Raw genomic sequence first — 27554 nt, 5'->3', positions numbered from 1 at the left:
CCTCATCTGACAGATTATCAATCCTGTACAGATGTGGATGAATCATGAGGATGAGGTAAGACACAGGCTGGTATTTCACTTCACACATGGAAAACACACGGTCATCCAGCCTTGTGCTAGTTCCAGTTCTGAAAGCTCTCTGCAATAAAGGTAGAGACATCATTAGCCACCACGTGTACCGCTTGAGGATAAAACCAGAAGTGAAAATATATTTTAATAGGCAACATTTCAACATTAACTTCAGTAAAATTTGCTTCAATTTCCAATTATGCTAGCATTTCTGCATGAGGAGTTGAAATGTAGACTGGCAGTAGTAAAACTAGCACCTCTCTGCAGTGGTTAATCCATTTCCAAGTCACACAAGAAACACACATAGAAAATATGAGATGATAGTTAAAAGAGCAGTTTGTAAGAAACTCCATGAGTATTTGCATTAATAATATTCCCACTGTCTGCTTTGGTAAAGTTTGAATGTGCATTCAATCATTTAAAGTCATTAAAAACTGGAATACCAAGACTGAGCAGCTCCCATTGCAAAATATTCTTTAAGATATGAAAGAAGCAAATGAATAATTGCCTTTATTTACTGATGAACAGTGAACAGAAAAATCTACTATTTGGGCACCTCATATCAAGAGTGGGATGCACTACCAAGTGTTTCATAACTGTCTGGTGTCAAAACACCAGTGTAATAAAATTAAGATTTGTTACAACCAAGCTGAGCTGAACAGTGAAGGAAAGGATGAAAGAAGCAAACAAAATAATTTTGGACTCTTCAGAAGAGGGATGACTCTTTAAATGAACACCAGTGCAAACCTCAGCCCCACCAGAAGATATTCTTCAGCACATAAGGCCTAAAGAACTTGTAAAACTTCTGTATCTTTCCCCTATAAACTATAGTGTACACTGAAGGAAGTCTGTGTCTATGCATCAAATGCATGGAGACTCAGAGGTGTGCACAAATTATCCCATCAAGTTTTAGAGAAAAATTACTTGGACACCACATGAAGATGTTTAAGTACGTTATGTTTAAAAATAATGTTTGATATCTAATTCCATGCAAGAGATATGGGTATTTGGAAGAGAAAGATATTCCATACCTGTTTGAGTAGAGCTAAGACATAGAGAGGAAACAGCCGCAATGAGAAGGGAGCAATGACACCCGGCTGTTGTTGCTGCTGCTGGCTTAAAACTGCTGTACGATAAGTAGCAAGTGAATCTATAACAGCATTAACCAAAGCATCTCTGGCATCACTCAAGCTCGATGAAATAGATCGGTCAACAGCTAAATTAAAAAAAAAGAGGCAAAGCACGATCATATTCAAAACTGAAACCTTGCATCACCCTGCAAAAAACTAAATGGCTCTGCTAGGCTTTCTTAAATTGTTCTATGCTATTATACGCTTTTCTACAGCCAGTTCTTTACTTAACAGGTTAGCTTAGCAGAGAGCTTCAACAAGTAGACCTCAATTATTAATTTTTTAATAATGTCCACACAATGAGAAAAACTCAATAGGTTTCAATAAGCACATTTAATGTCAGAAAAATGTATACAATATACATCCTGAAATTCTTATATTTCAGAAAGTGATTGTGCTATTTCCTTGTACTGGCCTATTTCCAGTCTACACCACCCTCATAGATGGAGAACTCCAGAAGACTTGCTGCCCTCTGACTGAAAAAAAAATCTTATCTCAGTCCTGAATGCCTTATTTGAGACTCAGCCAAGGGTATTCCCACATCAGGCCTAGCCTGTCAAGCCACATTGTGGCGAGATTAAAGACTCCGCTTGCAAGTACTCCGGAATTCACTGCACTATCGTTATGATAATTTGCTTTGAGATTTGAAAGACCAGCACATATTGGCACAGCAGTGCCAGGTGACGTCATGGATAAAAAATATATCTGCATACACATCAGAGAAATGGTCTGTAGAGGCCTGACTACTGAAAGCAAGAAGCAAGGGCAACACTTAACAAAAGTAAAACCACAATCTGGGTATGTGGACATAGACTGATCTCAAACACTGAAATATTCCACAAGATCTAACGGACCTGTCCAAAAAGGGAGAAACTGCATTTATGTGCTCACAGAAATCCAAAATGCACAATTTCTCAAACAAAACTCTGACAGGCTGAGTTTGGGCACTTACCCATGCTGGCCAGCAAACAAGTAATAGATTGAACATCAGCTCCTGCATAGACATCTGCAAGTGAACTCACAACTGGCAGACACATTGTATGAACCCGAATGCGACGCTCACCTGCAATGTGACAAGACACAGTTTTCACTTTTTTTAAATATTTGAATTGGTTACAAAATGGCAGTATATAAACACTAAGCAAGAGTAACACCGCTTTCTATGGTATTTTCTCCCATCAAGCTTCAATACCTGTTATTCCTTGAATCTTGCCTCAGCAAGGAACTTTAGGGAAGTGTGGCAAGGAAATGGGGGCAGTACATTCAAAGGGAGAGGAAAACTGTCTAAGTTAGACCTTGAATTTGTGCTTTAAACCTTCAAACCCCAAGAAAGTATTACAAGAACTATTAAATACAAGAGGTATGGAAAATAGCAAAGAATGCAAAAACACAAATAGGATTGGGAAGCACATAAACATTGGACTGAATACTAATCAATAATGAGTGAAGTCGGAACACAGAGCAACTCTTTAGTAGCCTTAAGTGGCTAGCAATATTACAACCGCTTTTGGTGTAGGACCATTTCTATTCAGTGGGAGAAAAGACTTGGAATAAGCACATTTCCACACCAAAATCAAACTTATTTGTGTGCTCATTCAGAGATATTAGTAGTCTTACAGAGAAAGCTGCATTTGTAAGAGAGCCAATATATCTAACTGTTGTTGCGCCCAGACTTGACCCCAGCCATCTGCTTATGGAACAATTTCAACCAACCACCTGAAAGATAATGCTGCTTGACAACTGAGGTAAACAAAAAGAATGAGATAGAAATATACATAAAACAGTTGTGCAAAGTAATAAGACTTCTTAGAAATGAAATGGGTTCAATTACAAAAAAAATGGAGAAATAGTAAATCATAAATCATGCTAAGCCTATATTAAGCTTGATAAAGATACTCAAGTTACAGCTATGAGTAACCCTAGGTAATTTCTCAGGTAAGGACAGCTTTGTGGGTCGAAGGGCCTGCATTGTGCTGTAGGTTTTCTATGTTTGTAAGTTCAATATACAGTACCAGCTTTGAGATTTGGAGACAGTGAAGAAGGTAGTAGAAATGCCCATCAGTAACAATTACACTCACTGGAGATATATGGAAAACAATAAGCTAGAAGGGAGATTCAAATCCCTTATTTGATTATCACTACAGGCTAACAAACCTTGATCATAACTCCAAAGGATGCCCAAAATGGTCAGCATTTTCTGTATATCTAGCCTACAGGATTTCACTTTTATCATAGAAGCAGAGATAGTTCTACACATGTGGAGGTGCCAAAGACCAAAAACAGAACAATTCCCAATAAATCCGATAGAGCAAATATTGCTAAAGGATTACAAACATCATATTCACTTATGCTAACTACACCCATTTAGTTTCCAAAGAAAATGGGAAGAGTCCAAGAACACAATAACAAAGGAATTTAAGAGCAGAAATAGGCCACTGGGCAACTGAAGTCAGAATTGCTTTTCAATACGATAATAGCTGATAAGCATAACTTCCTCTTCTATACTAGGAGCCCACAAACCTCAAATATCTAATCCTTCAGAAGTATATCTACTCTGTATTTGAAAACACCAATGATTTATCCCACATGAGCCCCAGGGTAAGGAGTTCGCAATTCTCCTGGAAAAGGACTCCACATCAGGAGAAACAGACGAAGCAAATAGTACAGGCTGGTATAAAGGGGTGGGCAAGTGATCAGTGAATCCAGGTGAGAAGGGACAGTTTGGTAAGTGGGGGTGACAGAGAACAGAAATGATCTCAAAAAGCTGGGAAGTATCAGGTGGAAGTGACAAAGGACTGAAGAAGATGGATTCCGATAGGAGAGGACAGCGGAGCATGGAATAAAGGGAAGGAGATGTGGAGGGGAACCGCAGGGAGGAATGTGAAATGGGAAGATCAAAAGGGTGAGGCAGGGGAAATAGAAGGGGCAATGGGTCTGCTAGGATAAGAGCCAACAAAGCCAGGGAGAGGGGAGTGGTTGCTAAAACTTATAGAAATCAATGTTGTTGTTTGTCCACACCTTTACTTGAAGTATACAATAGGGCAGCTTGAAATGAGACAAGCTGCACATCCACCAGATTCTCCTCTATTGACATCTGTACTGCAAACCCAGCATCAGGATTAATGTTGGGCAGTGACAACAGGTCTGTAGAACGCACAAAGAAGTTCCCATGGAAAGTATGGATGGCAAGGCCTAATGACAGAAGAACAAATTTTATTACTTCATTTTCAAAATGGCAACATTCCTGAAATTAAACTGTCGTTCAAGCTATGCCTCATAGTAAAATCTGTTCAACAAGAACTCCTAAACATCCTAGAAGTAGCAGTAATTTATAACCTTATCATTTCCTGCACCTGAATCTTCTAATTGGTGACTTGCCTTTTGTACAACGTATCCTCATGACTGCTTCGAAGCCAATCTTTCTTGTCAAGTAACGCTTAAAGTCCTTTTGAAATTTCTCCACCTGGACAAGATTGTGTTTGTGATGATAGGATGGGTAGCAGTAAATGCAACCAGCAGAAAACTTTGAAATGCAAGCTGAAAAATATTAGCAAATTGTCAAATTTAGATAGAAGGACTACAAAAACAAAAGCACACAAATTATTCATATTTCCCTCTTAAATAACTTAAACAAATGTAATATTTTCTTTTAAAAAATACAGCAAAGCATTCCGGAGCACTTCACTGAATATTTTATTAGCAAATGCCATTTGGTCAAATACAGTGCCTATCAAAAGTATTCATCACCCTCGAAGTTTTCATGTTTTACTGTTTTACAACATGGAACCACAGTGGATTTAATCTGGCCTTCATGACACTGATCAACAGAAAAAGACTCTTTTGTGCCAAAGTGGAAACAGATCTCTACAAAGTGATCTAAATTAATTTCAAATATAAAACAAAAAAAAATTGATTGCTTAACTATTCACCACCCTTTAATATGACAAATCAAATCATCACCAGTGCAGCCAATTGGTTTTAAGTCACATAACTAGTTAAATGGAGATCTGTTTTTAAGAGACCAGTGTGCGGTACGGTGTTTCAATTGACTATAGTAAAAATACACCTGTATCTGGAAGGTTCAACTGCTGATGACTCCGTATCCTGGCAAAAACTACACCAGTGGTCCCCAACCTCCGGGGACCAATACATTGCCGCGAAGAACGCAGCGGTACAGCAGTAGCCAGAACCACCCAGCACATCTTTAAGAAAAAAGCCAAAATAAACATGCGAATTAATTAGGTGCCACCTGGCACGTAAATGTCGGCCCAGATCAGAGGCGATTGACGATTGTGTCACCTCTGATCTGGGCCAACATTTACGTGCCGGGTAGCACCTAATTAATTAGCTTGTTTATTTCAGCCTTTTTCTTAAAGATGTGCTGAGTGCGTTCTGGCTACCGCTGTACCGCTGCATTCTTTGCGGCAATGTATCGGTCCACGGCCCAGAGGTTGCAGACCACTGAACTACACCACAAAGACAAAAGAAAAGTCCAAGCAACTCCACAAAAAGGTTACAGAAAAGCATAAATCAGGAGATGGATACAAGAAAATTTCCAAGTCACTGAATATCCCTTGGAAAGAATATGACACAGCTGTAAATCTGCCTACAGTAGGCCGTCCTCAAAATCTGAATGACCGTGCAGTACATAATGTACTGGTTGGGCACAGGAGTACATTCAGCCAGAGACTCATTCCACCGAGATGCAACACTGAGCGTCATAGGAAGTCATTCCTGCCTGTGGCCATTAAACTTTACAACTCCTCCCTTGGAGGGTCAGACACCCTGAGCCAATAGGCTGGTCCTCGACTTACTTCCTGGCATAATTTACATATTACTATTTAATTATTTATGGTTTTAGATTGCTATATTTATACTCTATTCTTGGTTGCTGCAACTGTAACGAAAACCAGTTTCCCTCAGGATCAATAAAGTATGACTATGACTATGAAGGCGACTAGTGAGGAAGGCCACCAAGAGACCTATGACAACTCTTGAGGAGTTACAAACTTCAGTGGCTGAGATGGGAGATTGCGCATATAATAACTGTTGCCCAGGTGCTTCACCAGTCACAGCTTTATGGAAGAGTGACAAAAAGAGTCACTGTTGAAATAAACTCACATGAAATTTCAGCTAGAGTTTGCCAGAAGGCATGTGGGAGACACTGACAGCAGCTGGAAGTAGATTCTATGGTCTGATGAAACCAAAATTGAGTTTTTTGGCCATCAGACCAAATGCTATGTTTGGCATGAGCCAAACACTGCACATCCAGCCCTACCGTGAAGCATGGTGGTGGCTGCATCATGCTGTGGGAATGTTTGACTGCAGCAGGCCCTGGAAGGCTTGTGAAGGTAGAGGGTAAAATGAATGCAGAAAACACCGAAAAATCCTAGAGGAAAACCTGATGCAGTCTGCAAGGGAACTGTGACTTGTGAGATTTATTTTCCAGCAAGACAATGACCCAAGCATAAAGTCAAAGCTACACAGGAATGGCTTAAAAACAACAAAGTTAACATCCTGGAGTGGCCCAGTCATCCAATATGGCACAAGCTTGAGCAGTTTTGTCAAGAAGAATGGTGAAAAATTGCAGTGTCCAGATGTGAAAAGCTGATAGAGATCTATCCACAGACGCAAGGCTGTAATTGCTGCCAAAGGTGCATCTAAATACGAACTTGGTGAATACTTATGCATCAATTATTTTATATTTTATATTTGTAATTAATTTAGATCACTTCATAGATATCTGTTTTTACTTTGACATGAAACAGTCTTTTTCTGTTGATCAGTGTCAGAGAACATAGAAAATAGAATAGTACAGCACATTACAGGCCCTTCGGCCCACAATGCTGTGCCGACCCTCAAACCCTGCCTCCCATATAACTCCCCACCTTAAATTCCTCCATACACTTGTCTAGTAGTCTCTTAAATTTCACTAGTGTATCTGCCTCCACCACTGACTCAGGCAGTGCATTCCACACACCAACCACTCTCTGAGTAAAAAACCTTCCTCTAATATCCCCCTTGAACTTCCCACCCCTTACCCTAAAGCCATGTCCTCTTGTACTGAGCTGTGGTGCCCCAAGTAAAGGTCACTGTACTACCCCAAATTGTGAACACAATATTAGAGGAACAGAATCAGAATCAGCTTTATTTTCATCGGCATGTGTTGTGAAATATGTTAACTTAGCAGCAGCAGTTCAATGCAATACATAATGTAGAAGAAAAAATAATTAATAAATAAATAAATCAATTACAGTATACATATACCGAATAATTAAAAATCGTGCAAAAAACAGATTTTTAATGTCCATTTAGGAATCGGATGGCAGAGGGGAAGAAGCTGTTCCTGAATTGTTGAGTGTGTGCCTTCAGGCTTTTGTACCTCCTGTGTCAAAAAAGCCAAATTAATTCCACTGTGATTCAATGTTGTAAAACAATAAAACGTGAAAGCCTCCGGGGGGGGGGGGGGTGAATACTTCCGATAAGCACTGTATATGCAGATGGTTGACTAAAAGTTCAGAAAAACACGTAGCATGTAGATTTTAAATACTTTAAGAAAGAGACAAATTTTAGAAGAGAATTCTATAGCCCATATTTTGGCCCCTGATGTCATACAGTAGCTGACACTGCAATGACAAAGAGTAATTCAGGCACAAGAGGCTGAGGTGAAAGAATGGACAGGTCTTGCAGGGTGATAGGAACAGATAGAAGAAAGGGAAGGAGAGGTTTGAACTTGAGGAAGACAACATTAAAATTGACAAGGCCTAATACTGGTCAATTAGGCCAAGTGGTGAACATGATAGGACAAAACAGAAATTTTGGATATCATCAGAATGGGGGTATATGAAATGACTAGTTAGGCAACAGCATTGGATTAGTTCAATCTACAAGTAACAAAAACGCTGCTATAATCACCAGAAGCAAACAACCAAGGACAGTGGCCAAAATAGGAGTTATTGTGTAATATGAAATAAGCAATTTTTGTAACGACATTGCAATTAAGTGCCAAGTACCAAAATGGTGCAGTGGATGTGAAAGCATTTAGAATTAAGCACGTAGATAAAATACTTACGCCACTAACTCAAGTAGAGCAATTAGAGTTTAACTTTCTGCATCACGAACACTAGACTTACTTACCCAGAGATGCCAGGTCAGAATACTGGCCATTCAGCATAAAGAGGTCTACTGCAATCTGTTGCCCTGAACAATCCAGGGCAAGTTTCTTGTAGAAATCAATTGCTGGCGAAAGGTGCTGGACATCCTTAAAATATTTTAAAAAGGCATTTTAGAAAGAAAATTTTAAAAGATATTTAGTATTTGCACATGCTATCAGATGAAGTCCAGATTAAATATCCTATGTTCTTTTTACTTATAAAATATTCATGCATCTTCTCATGAATAACCATGAACACCAATTGCAACAAAGATAATTCATATTTTAGCTACAACAGTAGTTAAGAATATCGCCAACTGATAAAATATTGGGAAAACAACCAGCAACCTACCTTTATGCTAGATCTCTGATTGGGATCTTCTCTAGATTTCAGAGCACCTACACCTAATGAAGGTAACTGCGTCTGGAAGACAGAGGCACGTCCGCCAGTCGGTGACATCAATTTATATGCAGCCTGTAGGGCAGGACCTAGAGCACTTTGAGTCTCCAATGTATTGGTGAACATTTGTGGCAAGTTTCTTAACAAGTCTTGGATCAGCTGAAATAAAACAAAAAGATACATAATTACTTTAGGTTCAAGTTCACATGTTAAACAAACTGAAGCAATCCTGACCGCTTTTGATCGTGTGGACAGTCAGAAGCTTTTTCCCAGGGCTGAAATGGCTAGCATGAGAGGGCACTGTTTTAAGGTGCTTGGAAGTAGGTACAGAGGAGATGTAAGAAGTAAAATTTTTTTTTTTACGCAGTGTGGTGAATGCATGGGATGGGTTGGTAGCGACGGTGGTGGAGGCAGGTACGATAGGGTCTTTTAAGAGACTCCTGGATAGGTACACGGAGCTTAGAAAAAAAGAGGGCTATGGGTAACCCTAGGTAATTTCTAAGGTAAGGACATGTTCGGCACAGCTTTGTGGGCCGAAGGGCCTCTACTGTGATGTAGGTTTTCTATGTTTCTAATCTTGCACGTACTAAACATTCTGGTATCAGTGAAATTTGACAAAATTACCTCATACCTGTATTGGCATCTATTATTTATATCCTTGATATGAATGAAAAAAGATAAGATACGCCCCCCTTCCCCCCAGCAAACGAGAAGATAAGGCAAAAAAAAGCCTTGTATTTTAGTCAACTGGGTATCAAATGATTGAAATAATCTGAATTAATAAATTCAGTTTTTAATTTATCCAATTATAGAGTTCACAGTTGCTTTCCACAAGGGAAGTTAACGAAGCCAGGTATGAGTCAGAGTTAACTTTACAATAGACAGCTCCACAATTTAACAACTTAGGGAAATGTTACATTGCAAAATGAGATTTATCTTTTCAATGGTATTGGTACTTCACATGTTATCTACTACATGTCAGATTTCACTATCTGAATCGACCATGATTGTGGTGAACATGAACCAAACAAGTCTAATAATCAATAACTTTATGGTTCCAGGTGTAATAATCAACTAGTTCAGCAAGCAAATTCTTACGAAAGTGGTTGCAGTTGTATCAAGTCCAATGCCCAATAATTTAATGACATATTGCAAAATACCTATGGGATTATCATCAATCTTCCAAATTTGTATTGTTGTTTTATATTTTAAAAAACCTAATGGAATCTCTGTTCAATACAAATATATCACATTTACAACATTTACCTCTTTGCTTTCATTCAAATTCACCAACAAGTTGTCTGGTGTTGGTATAAAGACATCTGCAAAAGACAAACAATATTTCTGCATTATTGATCAAGAATTTTTAGTTTGGAATATTTTTTTCATCAACATCACATACTTTTGTCTCGGTGATTTCTTCTATTCATTAATGTAATGCAAACTCAGTGGAAGCTTCTGCTGGCTTGTTGACCTTCCACATGATGCATCACAAGAACAAAAGATGCTGCAATACTAGACATCAGGATTTCCACAGAAACGTGGAAATTCTAGCATTAGCACTGGTACGCATTTCATCAACCATATCGGTAGAGCTCCACATGCAGCTGATCAAGATATCCAACAACAAATTCCAAACAATTGTGGAAGTATTCTCAGTCAGCTTCAGACGATACACAAATCCAGACTTCTCTGGGGCATAGCTGTGTGCAACAAGATTCAAAACAATGCTCATATGCCTGCCAAAAGTTTGATCAAGATGCCAGAAGGATGGAAAGACAGGAAATTTGCAGATTTCAGAACTTGAGATAAGACAGCTGAAAAGTCTTAATGAAAAACCACAAGATATAGGGGCAGAAGTAGGCCATTTGGCCTATCAATTCTGCTCCGCTATTTCATCCAATTTTCCTCCCAGCCCCAATTTCGTCTTCTCCCCCATCCCTTCGTGCCCTGACCAATCATGAATGTTGAATTGACTTGACTTCTGACATCCTTCATACACATAATTAAAAATCTTTACGTGACATCTTCATCTAAATGTGCAATGTGCAAATTATAGTAATTTATAATAAATAGTATGTACAACAGGACAGGTGAATATAACATAGAAATACAATTGTATCAGCGTGAATTAATCAGTCTCATGGCCTGGTGGAAGAAGCTGTCCCAAAGCCTGTTGATTCTGGCTTTTATGCTGTGGTACCGTTTCCCAGATTGTAGCAGCTGGAACAGTTTGTGGTTGGGGTTACTCGGGTTCCCAATGATCCTTCGGGCCCTTTTTACACACCTGTCTTTGTAAATGTCCTGAATAGTGGGAAGTTTACATCTACAGATTCACTGGGCTGTCCGCACCACTCTCTGCAGAGTCCTGTGATTAAGGGAAGTACAGTTCCCACACCAGGCAGTGATGCAGCCAGTCAGGATGCTCTCAATTGTGCCCCTGTAGAAAGTTCTTAGGATTTGCAACTGTCTGAGGTGAAAGAGACACTGTTGTACCTTTTTCACAACACAGCTGGTATGTACAGACCACGTGAGATCCTCAGTGATGAGTATGCTGAGGAACTTAATGCTGTTCACCCCCTCAACCCCAGACCCATTGATGTCAATAGGGGTTAGCCTGTCTCCATTCCTCCTGTAGTCCACAACCAGCTCGTTTATTTTTGTGACATTGAGGGAGAGATTGTTTTCTTGACACTACTGTGTCAGGGTGATGACTTCTTCTCTGTAGGCTGCCTCATTATTATTTGAGATTAGGGCAACCTCTGCCTTAACTATAAACAAACACTTGGCCTCCACAGCTGCCTGTGACAAATAATTTGAGATTCACCACTCTCTAGCTAAAGAAATTCCGCTTCATCTCTATTCTAAAAGGATGACCCTCTATTCTGAGTTCTGTCCTCTGGTCTTAAACTCTCCCACCATAGGCACCATATCCACTCTATGAAGGCCTTTCACCATTCAATTGATTTCAGTAAGGTCACCCCTCATTCTTCTGAATTCTAAGGAATACAAGCCCAGAGCCATCAAATGCTCCTCATATGACAAGCCATTTCATCCTGGAATCTTTTTCCTGTACCTCATTTAAGCCCTCTCCAGTTTTAGTACATCCTTTCTAAGAAAAGGTGTCCAAAACTATTCACAACATTTCAAGTGAGACCTCAACAGTGCTTTATAAAGTCTCAACATTACATCCTTGCTTTTATATTCTAGTCCTCTTGAAATGAATGCTAACATTGCATTTACCTTCTTCACCACAGACTCAACCAGCAAATTCACCTTTAGGGAATCCTGCACAAGAACTCCCAAGAACCTTTGCATCTCAGTTTTTTGTATTTTCTCTCCATTTAGAAAATAGTCCACCCTTTTAATTTCTTCTACCAAAGTGCCTGACTATACACTTCCCAACACTGTATTCCATCGGCTATTTCTTTGCCCATTCTCCTAATCTAAGTCCTTTTGTAGCCTCTCTACAGTACAGAAGTGAACTGAAGCGCTGAGGAATACAATGATGAGGTTTATTGGGATTTTTTCTTTTTAAAATTAGATTATGATTTTAAAAAGTTAACAAGGAGAAACTTTACTGGCAGATGAAATCTGTCGCAAGAGCACGGAGATGGGAAACCTGGCCACAGACAGCAATGTTTGGAGGTGACCAGTGATAAGGGTGATCAAAGTGCATCAACTTGAGTTCAAATAGATGCAGAACTGGAAACAATCCAGTTCAGTCAGAGGCAGTGACATGGATGGAGCAAGAGGAGGGGAAACAGTTTATTAGATGTATACAATGGTTCTGGTTTTCTAAAAATGTGGTAGATTATGATGGCTCAATCAAGAATGAAACACTTGATAGCATTCCAATTTTCAAATGAATTATTCATTCAGGATTTGAGGGACCTTCCAGAGGTAAAGTTACAACCTGCAATTCAGACGTTGCAGTTACAATGCTAGTTGTGATGTTTATTTCACAAGCAAATACATTTTATACAAATTATATATCTGCTTACACCAAATGTTGTTACAGGCCATAATTTAACCTAGTTATTAAAAACATACCTTCTATATCAGAAACAACCATCATTTGAGGTTGCGACAGGCCTTCTTGAAGATTGTAGAAATGAATGGTGCTATCAAATGTAATAAAACCAATCCTTGTACGAGAATCACCAGGTAACCTGAAATTCAAAACAAAGCCAAGTCACCAAGTATCTATTCTTACTGGCACTGCAGTTTCCTTGTGAAGAAAATAATTCATTTAAAGATTATATTAAGCATTTTTCTATTTTTATAACCTTTTGTACCATCAAAAGGAAACCTAAATGTTTTGCAAACAATGTGAATTTATAAAGGAATTTTATATAATGTATTTGAACAAAGTCTACAAAAATAACTGCAGAGAATCAAGTTATTTTGAAATTTAAAATATAAAAATGTAGAGGCTTTCAGTGACATAGAACGAATTATACTAACCATTTGCTAATGATTTTTATTGGAATTGCCAGCCTTCCATTGTTAGATGTGAAATTATGTCTCTGACTTTCACATGCAAGTTCAATAAAAAAGACTCCCAAATCACCTGAGATGGTGCATTGCTAGAGACGGACATATATTATTGGGCATTGTGAAACAAGGATTTATGGAAAAGAAGGAAATGCAAGTAGAGTATGTGCAGAAGAGATTCACCTGCATATTTCCTGGAATGGAGGGCTGTAGATCCAAGGAGAATTAAGAGTTCACTCCTAAGGGAACATAGGCTGTGGAGGCTACCAGGTACAGGTTTATAAAATTATGAGGGGCAGACAGAATAGATAGTCAGGAGTCCTTTTTCCCAGGGCAAGGGAATATAGAACGATCTAGAACCAGTGGGTGTTACAAGGAAAGAGCTTCCAGAAGAGGTAGCAAAGGTAGATAGAACAACATTTAATCTGCATTTTGACAAGTAGTTAGATAGGAAAACCATAGAAGGATAGGGGATTAATGCAGGCTAATAAGATTGGTGCAGATAAATACCATGGTCAGTAAGGACAAGGTGGGCTAAATGGGTATGCTTCTCAGCTTTTCTTAAAATCTTCAGATTTTAAACCTTTAATTCTATACAATATCGCCTCTGCTCATACAAATTGAAGTTTTTATTTAAAAATGTTTCTGAATGCAAAAGTTATCTAAATAGTACAGAAAGTGATGACCTTTGAGCTGGTAAAACCTAACCCCTCTCTGTATCTGGTCCAGAGAAGGTCAAGTGAAAGCAGTCCAAAGGAAATTAATTCCGGTGGGAGAAGGAACCATGTCAGTATGACGCAGCCCAATATTATATTTACAGGGTGACTAACAAAATAGCCAATAATAGTTTACCACATATTATCATCTCAATTCTAAAAATCTAAATATGCGGTTGCATTCATAGCAGAACACAATCCAAAAAAAATTTTGTGTCATCATCCGACTTGAATTTCAATGCTCCTTCTCCAGTGGGATGCAGCTGTAATTGCTACAGAATTTTAACAGCAGGTGAATAGAGGGAAACACTTCCACGCAAGTAATCAGCAACAAATGCTTGGGTGGAAGTGTTCCGCTCTATCAGCCTACTTTCTACATATTCTTGGGTGTCGAACCTATCTGACATTTGGATGAAACCTAATACAGTCTTGAGTACATCCCCAAACTAAACATTAATGGCTAGTTTAAATCTCATGTACCGAAATTTAGTGGAAACTTGAAAGGGGAATTTGACTCAAACATTCTAAAATTCATCTGAATATTTGCTGTTTCTCTTTCCTGAAGTTTGCCCCGCTGAGTACTTCCAACATTTTCTATTTTTATTGAAGAACTCCAAAGAACCCAAGTGAGATTTACCTCTGAAAATAAAACCCCAACTCCACAGTGTACAATCTGGAATGATTTCTACAGTTCCAAGGCTTGGAAATCATAAATAAAAACAAGAGTGCACCTATTATAAAACTCAACTTATGTGATAGAAATCTAGCAGGGAGTGTATATAAAATGTCCTTTGCTGTTCACGCAAGGCATTCACCATCAAGTAATTTTGCACAACGTACAATACCTCAAGTTATTTCCATACTTGTTAAAAATTCATTCAGCGATTAATAGTCAGAATGGAGTTAACTGTGCCAAGTCCTTTGCCAATCAAGTTTAGTAACCTCACTGCTGTTTGTGACTGAGAATCATTTTATTACATAACTTGTTTGTAACCACCCTTCACTAACTAATTATTCTAGATAATTTCCAAGGTCTTATTTAGAGAAGCTAGTTTTTTCCCCCCTTAGCTCATTAAAGATTCAGTTTTCTTGTGTATTGACCTTACTTTAGCAGACTGCTTGCTGCATGTCATGTTCTCCCACCTTCAATCAATTATTGGCACTTCTGCAAACATGGATACATTTCTCTCGAGAAGAGGTATTAAAAAATACCCAGAACATTTTTACCAATTATGTTATGATTAGAACAAACTTGGCAGCCTGATGAATTTAACTTGGAGTCTTTGGCAAAATACTGAAACCTGGAAATAACACATAACTTTGCATTCTATTAAATATGCTAAAAGAACCTTTTGCTACTCACTAAAAATTCCTAGCTTCTGTGCCATGAAATCTGAAACAAATATCATTCCCAATCCTTTAGTTCATAACACATCCATATATACATTTTTAAACAGACATCATACAAATCTGCATATCAAGTATTCCAAACATAAACCACTTTTAATAAAAGGTGAGGGAAAGGGTATTAATCTTACATGTCAAGATTATCCAACAACAACTGGCAGACAGTATGTAAATATCCAGACTCTATTGCATTATGAGACACATCCAAGATGTAAAGGTAGACTGCAGGTTGTGGTGGTCGCAGCTAAGGTAGAGAGAAATATATTCATCAGTGAGAAAAATTGATTTTGTAATGAAACAAGCTCACAAGTAAATGAAAATTGTTTTATAAACTAATAAACCATGCTATTGCAACCAAAAACAAGCATCGGCCCATTTTCCTTAAAATAACATTGTTAGTGTATCAAATTGTATAATCAAAATGCTAAAAAATATCAACATTGATTTCTCAGCCAACATTACTAAAATAAAATATCAATGTTTTTGTCACAACTGAGCAGAATATTGGCACGTGAGTACATGGAGGGTATCCATTAAAGTGAACTGAATTTGATGCTCTGACATATTAGTTCAGTTTTTATTCTCAGAGATGTTATCAAGTATGCAGAAAATTGACACTTTTTTTTGTTTTATTTCAGAATTCCCGTTTGCCAGTACATTTTGCTTCTGTACAGTGGGCCTGGGGGGAAGGATATAGAGAAAACATTGAACTATTATAGCCACTTTAAGACCACATGCAATTTAACATTGCTTCCTTATGAAAAAATCTCCTCTCAATCTAGACTTGAAAGTTTCAAAGATGTCAGTGAGGTGGGGTAGCAGGGAGGAGAATGATAATTTGAGAAACAGGCACAAGGCCAGGAAGTGGAAAATCAGCGTGGGCCTTCACATAAAACAATGGGGATGTCAAAGGCTGGCCTCAGACCAGTAGACATTCACAGAATAATGGAAGGGAGATGTACTAAGGTTTTATTAAAATCAATAGGTCTCCTATGTTGGCATTGTAGGATTAGAAAAATTGTTCTGGCAAGCTTTTCCTAAAATACACCCAAAACAATGCAATCTAAGTTCTTCTAAAACACTCCAAAAAAGAGCCTTGTAAAGAGAATGACATCATGCAGGTCCCTGTGGTAGAAATTATGCTGGAGTTATAATAGTTAGCCTTCAGTCAAAATTTCCAGTTGGTGTGATATGATCCATAAAACTACAAACTCCATTAATCAGAAAATAAGTTAATTTTCAGTCAAGGTATAGCAGCATTTCGGAATACAATTTCATACCCCACATGCTTCACCAACAAAATAGGTTCAACTAGAAAACATGCAGAGGTGATAGTAACATCATTTATTATCCCTAACATGACAGTACTATGGTACCTTAAAAAATACAAAAGGTGTACTCTTACCATATATTCAGAAGGAGCAATGAACTCTATAGTTGCACTTTGAACTTCAGGTCGCTTATGCGGTTCTCCGTATGATCGTGTCACAGGGTTATACATGAATTCTTCAGGAACTAAGCATCAGTGGAACATTAACAGAAATTTTCAAATTGCAAGGAAGTAGACAATATCATACAAACTTCCACATGGGCAAGTTCAGCTGATGCCTCATCTGCCATTGGAATTTTCTATTCCAACACAACTAAAGGAAATTTTCATCTCCCCTCTTCTATGAACATCAGCCCATTCAAATTTCTGCTGCTATACCCTAAACCACATTGAGCCCCATTACACAGGACTCTCAATGACTTTCATTAACTCAATGCCTCAATTTTTAAAATCCTCATCTTAGTGTTTGAATTCCTCCATGGCTCGTGCCTCCTCATTTCTATATTCCTTTAGTTAAACAGCCATATGAAATCCTTTTCCAACTCTGGATTCCTACATTTCCTCAGAATCAAATCACTTCTAGCAAATCAAATTCAACAGGACCCAAACCAGTACTCTCTTTAAACATCATTAAGACATTCCTCAGAACAAGGCTTAGTTAAATTATGTTGACAACGTTTCTATGACTTGCTCAAGGACACGTTAAATGTAATACAAACACAAACTGGAGTGAAAGGCTTGAGTTTCCCTAGTGGCACAAAACAATATTGGTGTGACAGCATTCACCATGTTGCCCACTGGTCACATCTAACTCCAAGTACAATAATCTTTCTCATGCATGTGATTTTTAAATGTGGCTCAGTTTCAGGTGTTTACAGAGACCATCTAACTGAACTTAGGTTGTTAAAAGATCATTGGTGAGTCTTTAAATGCTCCAGCCCTCGAACCCAAGATGCTTACTGGAACTTGCTTTCAAATATTGAAAAGAAATGACCTGCAGGTGAAAAAGGGAGCAAAAGAATAGGACTCAGGATTCATTAAACCAAGACTGTATCAACTTTTAGAAATGACAAGAAATTTCACAACTATTTGAAGGGGAGAAAATGAACTTCGGCAATACATGTTTTTCAGCTAGTGCCAAAGCCAATCAATTTCCTGCACAGATCCTGCAATGCCATATTGAAAGTGATATGCTCAGACTTAAGAGTCCACTTTTAATAAGAATCATCCTGAGCTAAAACAGTGTGTAAATGCAAACTCTCTCTTATTCTTCCACAAATGTGATTTTCATTGTCCACACACCCTCCTGGTACACTTTTGCATCTGAAGCAGACTCAATGCTACAAGTCCAAAATCCCTCCAAATATTTGACTAAATCTCCTTTCAGTTAGCCAGCTATATCTTAGAAGTTCATATAACAGCTGGTTTACATTGTTCCTTTTCTCCTTAAATTAACATTAGATTTCTTTTGAAAAGATTTTATTTAAAATTAACTTAAGTATGTTAAACTTTGCTGAACCTACCATCATTTACTCGATAGCACAAATTACATTTCCATCTTCTTTGGTCCAAAAAGTTAACAAAAGGATTTATGTAGGTTCTGCAAGAGCGACATCTCACAATGGTACTTGATGTAACCACAGGCAATTGCTGCAACAAAAACCACAAGACTAAGCAACCAAAGATGTGGGCACAAGTTAAAAGGAAATTGTACAAATGAACAATTGTACAATTTCCCGTAAAAAATTACAATTATGAAAATTAAAACCTTAGACCAGTCCAGCAAACTCAATTATAAATGCTAGCATGAGTCCTTCATTTTATCTCCTTTATTACGTGCTCCTGATCTGAACCACATTGCTGTGGGAAGGTGATCAAGCTGTATCTAACATCACAAGCAGTTTGATAAAAAAAAAATAGCAGTTTCCATTTTCCAAAACAGACTCGGCATTAGTTTGCTCTTACCGACAGATCTCTAAATGGATGCAGCTGTAATCCTAAAGGAAGCTTAGCTTTGCTCAGTAAAGACTGAGTTTGAGGGATGTTGGTCAGCGTGCACCTGAACACTCTAAAAAAAGGAAAAAAATCATTTGAGCAGAAATAAATAGGGAGAGATTTTGAAATTCTCAATTACATTAACTGGACATAAGAATATATTGAAAAGCCCATACTTACTCCGGATTACAGTTCAGTTTCTGTAGGTCTTTGTGCAGGTTTGGATGAGGGGCCTTGACAGGAACCGAAGGCAGAATATTTCTTTCTTGCAGGAGATTCACAGGTCGTGCTCCTTCTGACTGGTGGCCCTGCTGAAGATTAAGTCCACCTATCCCAGTCATAATTTGATTAAAATGCGGAGCCTAGAGGGAACAAGTTCTGATTTAAGGACCGGCAGAGATAACAAACACAGATTTGGTATTTTGAAAAAGACTTTTCCACCAACCTTTTTGAATACAGTGAAATTTTACTTAATTTGTCTTGGTCTGCACTGAATTTTGTTTCTCATCTACCCTAAAGCATCAACCCATCATAGTGTCGAACATGGATATTGTGACCTAGCTGTGTACGTGATGCGAAAGCCAGGGCGATACAAAATGGAGGGCAAGCTGTTGTCCATGCAGCAGGCTCACTCCCTACACACAGATGATGAATTCTAAGGAACACAGAGACCAATACAGTTTGGCACCAGTGGCATCACAGGGAGTGCCAGTCAGCATTGAACTCAATGTAGGACTGGCTTAGCATCTCCAGCTCTGGAATTTTCCTCGGGGTTTACTCCCAAAGCCTTCCTGCTGAGTGGGTATAGCCACAAGGCAGCATCGGTTTGAGATCAGAGCTTTCATTCGCCTAGATGAGCTGCCAGTCAAGGCTGATTAGCCCCATCGGCCCAAAAGTTTCTTAATTATACACTGCAGTATGCAATTCATTTGGCTGAGTTACCAGCAATGAATAAATTTTCAAAAAAAGTGACATTCTCCAATCTGATCACAAACTAGCTGTGAAGAGATCAAGAACCACAATTTAATGACATTACTTAAATTCAGAAAATCTTAAGGAAAAGGTAATTCTTAGATTGCAAGAGCTCAAAAGATTGTTGTGCATTTTAATATTAACTTTGAAAATACTATTATATAGATTTCAATGACTATTGCGTGCAGGTAACCTTCAGTAAGGAAAATGTGCAGCATATTTTTAATTGAATAAACATTTTTTCCATATTCCACAAGGTAAGATCACAAGCAACTTGCTCCCATGATCTTATTTTTACTCAAACTGAAGGGATGAAGGGATGAATGGAATAAAGACTTTTCCATTTACTCCCCCTTTTCAGCTTGGTTGCACCTCAACTTGGATCTTCTATTACTTCTGTGGCTTTCTGTATTCTATGGCTATCTGGAGAAGACAAATTTCAGAGTTGTATTCGGAATACATACTTTGACAATAAAATGAACCTTTGAACCTTTTTTCTACCATGATCAAGATAGTGGCAGCAGGAATCCATGTTCCAAAAGCCCATCAAAAGAAAGTTCTAGCTTCACCAAGTATCCAGAGCAGAACAACTAAACTCAGATGGACATTTAACTTATTTCTCACTAAATGGAATAGTGAAAATAGAATCTGCACCTTAAGTACCTGAGAGAATTGTTGTGATCCTGCTGCATCTGGCAACTTACTGCCTGGAATTCCAGGGCCTGCTAAGTTTTGGTATCCAGGAGGCATGGAGGGATAAGAGTGACCAAGTGCTCCTCTGGCCTTGAGGCCTTGCTGAAGTGGCTGCACTGTAGGGAAATAAAAATAGGCATCAAATTGTACTTTAAGAAATAACAGAGCAGAATTAACATGCAACTTAGAGAAAAGACAAGCTCTACAGCATTTCATGCTATATGAAGTATGGTGACTTCTGGGGTAAAGGAAAGAAATCACCCCATGCATCAGGCAAATCCCCGGTTAAAAATCAATGTACAATAATGTATTCTTTACAGTAAGGTGTCTTTCATAATTGCAAGTAGGCTCTTCTATATATAAAGTAGTTGTCAGAGTAGAGTCTTGAGTTTACTAATTGTACAATAAACAGCTTTATCAGCTCCTGCACTTTTTCCAAACAACTGTGCAAACATGCAGTGACTAAATTCACTTACTAATTTTACCACCACCTTCCAAAGTATCATAGTTATCAGGAGCTTCTGACTGATCACCCGATGATCCAGAGTTAAATTCTAGGAGACAGAAAAATAGCATCAAAATTAAATTCACGCTTTACACATTTTAAAACCATTATTACACTGTAATCACTACTTAAAATATTTCTGTAGTTTTCATAATACTCAGTCTTGGTCCTAAGTCTCCTACAGCTCTGCAACCACCAAGATATATGTTTTCTTCTCCACACTTGCCTCACGAGCATTCCAGTTTTATGACTCCCACTAACAGCAGCCAAGTCTTCGAGCACTGAATCCTGATTGATACTCTTGTACTTACAGAGAAAAGTACAGCAGTTTAGTCCATGCTGGGCCATTTAAACTGCCTCCTGCTATCAAACTGCACCAGGACCACAGTCCTCCATACCCCTACCATCCATGCACAGATCCAAATTTTTCTAATTAAAGCTCGCATGCACCACTTGTGCTGGCAGTTTGTTCTACACTCTCACAACCCCAAGAGAAGTTTCCCCTCATATTCCCCTTAAACTTTTCACCTTTCACCCTTAATCCACGACCTCTAGTTGTAGTTGCACCCAACCTCAGTGGAAAAAGCCTACTCGCGTTTACCCTATCTATACTCCTCATAACTTTGTATACTTCTATCAAATCTCCTCTCAATCTTCTACATTCTAAGGAATAAAGTCCTAACCAATTCAACCTTTCCATAAAACTCAGGTTCTTCCGATCCGGCAACATTCTTGCAAATTTTTCTGTACTCTTTCAATCATGTTTACATCTTTCCTGTAAGTAAGTGACCAAAACAAAGAACAGCACTCCAAATTAGGCCTCACCAATGTCTTACACAATATAACATTCCATCTCCTGAACTCAATACATTGACTTACGAGGGTCAATATGTCAAAAGATTTCTTTACGACCCTATCAACCTCTGACGCCACTTTCAGTACATTATGGACTCACATTCCCAGATCCCTATGTTCTACCTAATTCTTCAGTGCCCTATCACTGTGTAAGACCTACCCTGATTGGTCCTACCGAGTACAACACCTCATATTTGGCTGAATTAAATTCCAACTGCCATTTTTCAGCACATTCTTCCAGCTGCTCTCGATCCCACTACAAGCCATGATAGTTTTCCTCGCTGTCCACTACACCCCCAATCTTAGTGACATCTGCTAATTTGTTGATTCAGTTAACCACATAATCCAGATTGTTGATAAAGATGACAAACAACAATGGGCCCAGCACCCATCCCTGCGACACTCTACTAGCCAGTCACAGGCCTCCAGTCAGAGAAACAACCATCTACTACTACTCTCTGGCTTCTTCCACAAGGCCAATGTCCAAAACAATTTACTACCTCATCTTGAATGCCAAGCAACTGAATCTTCTTGACCAATCTCGAATGGAGGACCCTGTCAAATGCCTTGTTTAAGTCCATGTAGACAAAATCCACTACTTTGCCTTCATCAGCTTTCCTGGTAACTTCCTTGAAAACTCTGCTTGGGCCCAGGAAATTTCTGCACTTGCCTCACACAGGGTCCGAGGGAACACCCTGTCAGGCCCTGGGGATTAATCCACCCTAATTTGCCTCAACACAACAAACACCTCCAGCTCTGTATATAGATTATGAAGTTCATGCTACCTGGCCTTACTCCTATAGACTTTGTGTCTGTCTCCTGAGTAAATACAGATGCAAAAAAATGCATTTCGGATCTCCCTTATCTCTTCTGGCTCCACACATGGATTACCATTCTGATCTTCCAGAGGACCAATTTTGTCCCTTGTGATCCTTTTGCTCAACATATCTGTAGAATCCCTTAGGATTCTCCTTCACTTTAACTGCTAAGGCAACCTCATGCCTTCTTTTAGCCCTCATGATTTCTTTCTTAAGTGTTCTCTTACATTTCTATACCCCATAAGCACTTCACTTGTTCCTACCTGCCTATCCTGCTATACACCCTTTTTCACTTAACCAGAGCCTCAATATCTCTTGAAAACCAAGGTTCCCTGTTATCTTTACCTTTTATTCTGACAGGCATATACAAGCTTTATACTCTCAAAATTTAACTTTTGAGGGCTTTCCACTTACCAAGTACACCTTTGCCAGAAAAGAGCCTATCCCAGTCTTCGCTTTCCAGATCCTTTCTGATACAATCAAAATTGGCCTTTTTCCAATTTTGAATGTCAACCCACAGACCAGATCTATCTTTCTGCATATTTAATTTGAAACTAATGGCACTGTAATCACCAGATGCAAAATGTTCACCCATACAAACTTATGTCACCTGCCCCATCTCATTCCCTAATAGCAAATCCAGTATTGTAGACACTCAGGATGCTGTGTAAGTTGCGTGCCATTTTGGTCAATGTCTCCCATCCACTACATAATGTACTGGGTGGGCACCGGAGTACATTCAGCCAGAGACTCATTCCACTGAGATGCAGCACAGAGCACCATAGGAAGTCATTCCTGCCTGTGGCCATCAAACTTTACAACCCCTCCGTTGGAGGGTCAGATACCATCAGCCAACTGGCTGGTCCTGGACTTACTTCACAATTTACTGGCATAATTTACATATTATTATTTAACTATTTATGGTTCCAATTCTATTTATTATTTATGGTGCAACTGTAACGAAAACCAATTTCCCCCGGGATCAATAAAGTATGACTATGATTATGACATTGACTATGTTGGAACTTCTTTATACTAGATTAAGAAAACCTTCCTGAACAGATCTGACAAACTCTATCCCAATAGGCCTTTCACAGTATAAGAGTTCCAGTCAGTATGCGGAAATTTAACATTTACCTACTATCACACAACCACTAGACCTATCTTTTTGCATATTTAATTTGAAACTAATGGCATTGCGAGTTCTTCAGTCTATCCTGACTGAGCACTGCTGTGACATTTTCCTTGATTAGTGACGCCACTCCTCCTCCCTTCATCTAAAACAATGGAACCCTGGAACACAGGGTTACCAGTTCTGCCCCTCCTGCAACCGAGTCTCAGTAGTGGCTATATTATAATTCCAGATATTGATCCACGCCCCGAGCTCACCTGCTTTTCCTACAATACTTCTTGAAGGAGACTAGTGTTGAAATTGCAGGGGCCCTGGCTGAAATATTTAAAATGTCGCTGTCTACAGGTGAGGTGCCAGAGGATTGGAGAGTGGCTCATGTTGTTCCGTTGTTTAAAAAAGGATCGAAAAGTAATCTGGGAAATTATAGGCCGGTAAGTTTAACGTCGGTGGTAGGTAAGTTATTGGAGGGAGTACTAAGAGACAGAATCTACAAGCATTTGGATAGACAGGGACTTATTAGGGAGAGTCAACATGGCTTTGTGCATGGTAGGTCATGTTTGACCAATCTATTGGAGTTTTTCGAGGAGGTTACCAGGAAAGTGGATGAAGGGAAGGCAGTGGATATTGTCTACATGGACTTCAGTAAGGCCTTCGACAAGGTCCCGCATGGGAGGTTAGTTAGGAAAATTCAGTCGCTAGGTATACATGGAGAGGTAGTAAATTGGATTAGACATTGGCTCAATGGAAGAAGCCAAAGAGTGGTGGTAGAGAATTGCTTCTCCGAGTGGAGGCCTGTGACTAGTGGTGTGCCACAGGGATCAGTGCTGGGTCCATTGTTATTTGTCATCTATATCAATGATCTGGATGATAATGTGGTAAATTGGATCGGCAAGTTTGCTGATGATACAAAGATTGGAGGTGTAGTAGACAGTGAGGAAGGCTTTCAGAGCCTGCAGAGGGACTTGGACCAGCTGGAAAAATGGGCTGAAAAATGGAGATGGAGTTTAATACTGACAAGTGTGAGGTATTGCACGTTGGAAGGACAAACCAACGTAGAACATACAGGGTTAATGGTAAGGCACTGAGGAGTGCAGTGGAACAGAGGGATCTGGGAATACAGATACAAAATTCCCTAAAAGTGGCGCCACAGGTAGATAGGGTCGTAAAGAGAGCTTTTGGAACATTGGCCTTTATTAATCGAAGTATTGAGTATAAGAGCTGGAATGTTATGATGAGGTTATATAAGGCATTGGTGAGGCCGAATCTGGAGTATTGTGTTCAGTTTTGGTCGCCAAATTACAGGAGGGATATAAATAAGGTTGAAAGAGTGCAGAGAAGGTTTACAAGGATGTTGCCGGGACTTGAGAAACTCAGTTACAGAGAAAGGTTGAATAGGTTGGGACTTTATTCCCTGGAGCGTAGAAGAATGAGGGGAGATTTGATAGAGGTATATAAAATTATGATGGGTATAGATAGAGTGAATGCAAGCAGGCTTTTTCCACTGAGGCAAGGGGAGAAAAAAAACCAGAGGACATGGGTTAAGAGTGAGGGGGGAAAAATTTAAAGGGAATATTGGGGGGGGTTTCTTCACACAGAGAGTGGTGGGAGTATGGAATGAGCTGCCAGACGAGGTGGTAAATGCGGGTTCTCTTTTAACATTTAAGAATAAATTGGACAGATACATGGATGGGAGGTGTATGGAGGGATATGGTCCGTGTGCAGGTCAGTGGGACTAGGCAGAAAATGGTTCGGCACAGCCAAGAAGGGCCAAAAGGCCTGTTTCTGTGCTGTAGTTTCTATGGTATTGAAATACATGGAATTCTGAAGATTAGTTCCATCTTGCTTAACCTTTTGATTCCTGACTTTGTCTGAGGTCTTAAGAACATCTGTCTCCACTATCTGGTTCCCATTCCCCTGCAAATCTAGTTTACTCCTTTTGATAAATCTCAACACCTTTCTATTTTCTTACAATGCTCCATAAAGCCTACATCAATTATCAATTCCATGGACACTAAATCTAAATTAACCTATTAGACTGACACAACTTTGATTTTTTTAATATGCCTTAATGCTGCAAAATAAAGTTGTGTGATGTGTGAAAGCAAACAGGATAGATCTAACGCAAACACGAGGAAATCTGCAGATGCTGGAATTTCAAGCAACACACTTAAAAGCTGCTGGTGAACGCAGCAGGCCAAGCAGCATCTCTAGGAAGAGATACAGTCGACGTTTCGGGCCGAGACCCTTCGTTAGGACGAACTGAAAGAAGAGCTAGTAAGAGATCTGAAAGTGGGAGGGGGAGGGGGAGATCCAAAATGATAGGAGAAGACAGGAGGGGGAGGGATGGAGCCAAGAGCTGGACAGTTGATTGGCAAAAGGGATATGAGAGGATTATGGGACAGGAGGCCTAGGGAGAAAAAAAAAGGGGGGGGACCTAGAGAATGGGCAAGGGGTACAGTGAGGGGGACAGAGGAAGAAAAAGAGAGAGAGAAAAAGAATTTGTGTATATAAATAACGGATGGGGTACGAGGGGGAGGTGGGGCATTAGCGGAAGTTAGAGAAGTCAATGTTCATGCCATCAGGTTGGAGGCTACCCAGACGGAATACAAGGTGTTGTTCCTCCAACCTGAGAGTGGCTTCATCTTGACAGTAGAGGCGGCCGTGGATAGACATATCAGAATGGGAATGGGTGGAATTAAAATGTGTGGCCACTGGGAGATCCTGCTTTCTCTGGCGGATAGAGCGTAGGTATTCAGTAAAATTATCTCCCAGTTTGCATCTCGCCAATATATGGAAGGCCACGTCGGGAGCACCGGATAGATCTAATTCAGCAAACCGCTATACATCAGACTACTAAATAGTTCTACCAAGCACTCTTTAAAAAACTGCCCAGGTTGAGTTTTGCTATAATCATATAGCTTCTGACCTCTGCACAGCTTTGGGCAAAATATGAATCAAAGGGTAAAATTCCTTCAGGGCAGCATTTGACCATCTGGAAGCCACGATATAGCTGAAGTCAGAAAATAGTCTGATGATTGGATCCACAAATGACACAAAGGAATAAAGCTGTAGATACTGGAGATCAATAATTCCAGGACAAGGATATTGCTGCAAGGCTTTAAGGCAACCCATGCCAAAGTATCTTCAATTGCAGCATTAGTGACATCATCATTAAATGGAATTGCACTTTTAACAACTGTTGAATTCCATTCTCAACTTCTTCTTAAATAAAACCAGCTGGAACCGGGTGCAGCAAGGACTAGACCTACTCCAGATTCACACATGGGTAAAGAAGTGGTATGAACATTACTTGGCACAAAACTGCAAGAATGCAGAATTTACCCTTGAAATCAGATCACATTACCGTCATTAGCATTCTGAGCAACACCACTCGCCAGAAAATCAACTCAACCAGCCACATGTAGTGTGACTAGAAGAGCAGGTCTTGAAGCCTTTCCACCAACTACAAAACAGTCAAGAGCATGACGGAAGTCTCTTCAATTTGCAAAAATTCACAGCCTCTTTCACTAAAAACAAGGGAAGGCATATTGAAAACACTACCACCTGCAGGAACGTCTCATTCTGATTTAGAAATCTGTTGAAATTTCTTTATTACTAGGTTCATATCCTGGAACTCCCTACCTAACAGCAATGTGGAAGGACCTTTATGAGAGGACTGAAGCAGTCGTGGAAGATGAACAGCATATAATATTTTAAACCTAACATGGCTAAATTTATCTAGTTGTACCACAAATACAAAAAAAACCAAACACATCTTGAACATAAATCTCTCACTTTGCCTTCTTTAAGCTTGAAATATATCTTTGGTGTTTAGTTTCAAGAGAAATAAATGTGCTACATGTACTTCTGAAGCATTAGGTT

The 27554-nt window shown here is 39.2% G+C and overlaps 1 protein-coding gene across 1 annotated transcript in view; it reads right to left on the bottom strand.

Annotated features, from left to right (window-relative positions):
- sec24a (SEC24 homolog A, COPII coat complex component) overlaps positions 1-27554 on the bottom strand; it is a 71985-nt gene that overhangs the window by 9808 nt on the left and 34623 nt on the right. The window contains exons 4-19 of the mRNA XM_063053281.1: positions 20839-20916; positions 20333-20478; positions 18878-19059; positions 18668-18770; positions 18226-18352; positions 16778-16887; positions 15504-15616; positions 12806-12924; positions 10019-10074; positions 8705-8911; positions 8337-8460; positions 4578-4736; positions 4218-4391; positions 2152-2262; positions 1101-1285; positions 2-139 (exon numbers count right to left, since the gene is read on the bottom strand). Coding sequence (XP_062909351.1) covers positions 2-139; positions 1101-1285; positions 2152-2262; positions 4218-4391; positions 4578-4736; positions 8337-8460; positions 8705-8911; positions 10019-10074; positions 12806-12924; positions 15504-15616; positions 16778-16887; positions 18226-18352; positions 18668-18770; positions 18878-19059; positions 20333-20478; positions 20839-20916 — 2132 coding nt within the window. The remainder of the gene's footprint in view (position 1; positions 140-1100; positions 1286-2151; positions 2263-4217; positions 4392-4577; positions 4737-8336; positions 8461-8704; positions 8912-10018; positions 10075-12805; positions 12925-15503; positions 15617-16777; positions 16888-18225; positions 18353-18667; positions 18771-18877; positions 19060-20332; positions 20479-20838; positions 20917-27554) is intronic.

This window comes from Mobula hypostoma, chromosome 7 (genome assembly GCF_963921235.1).
Source record: "Mobula hypostoma chromosome 7, sMobHyp1.1, whole genome shotgun sequence".
In the NCBI taxonomy this organism is placed as follows: domain Eukaryota; kingdom Metazoa; phylum Chordata; class Chondrichthyes; order Myliobatiformes; family Myliobatidae; genus Mobula; species Mobula hypostoma.
Note: the sequence above shows the minus strand (reverse complement) of the source record. Positions and strands in the feature narration are given on the sequence as shown.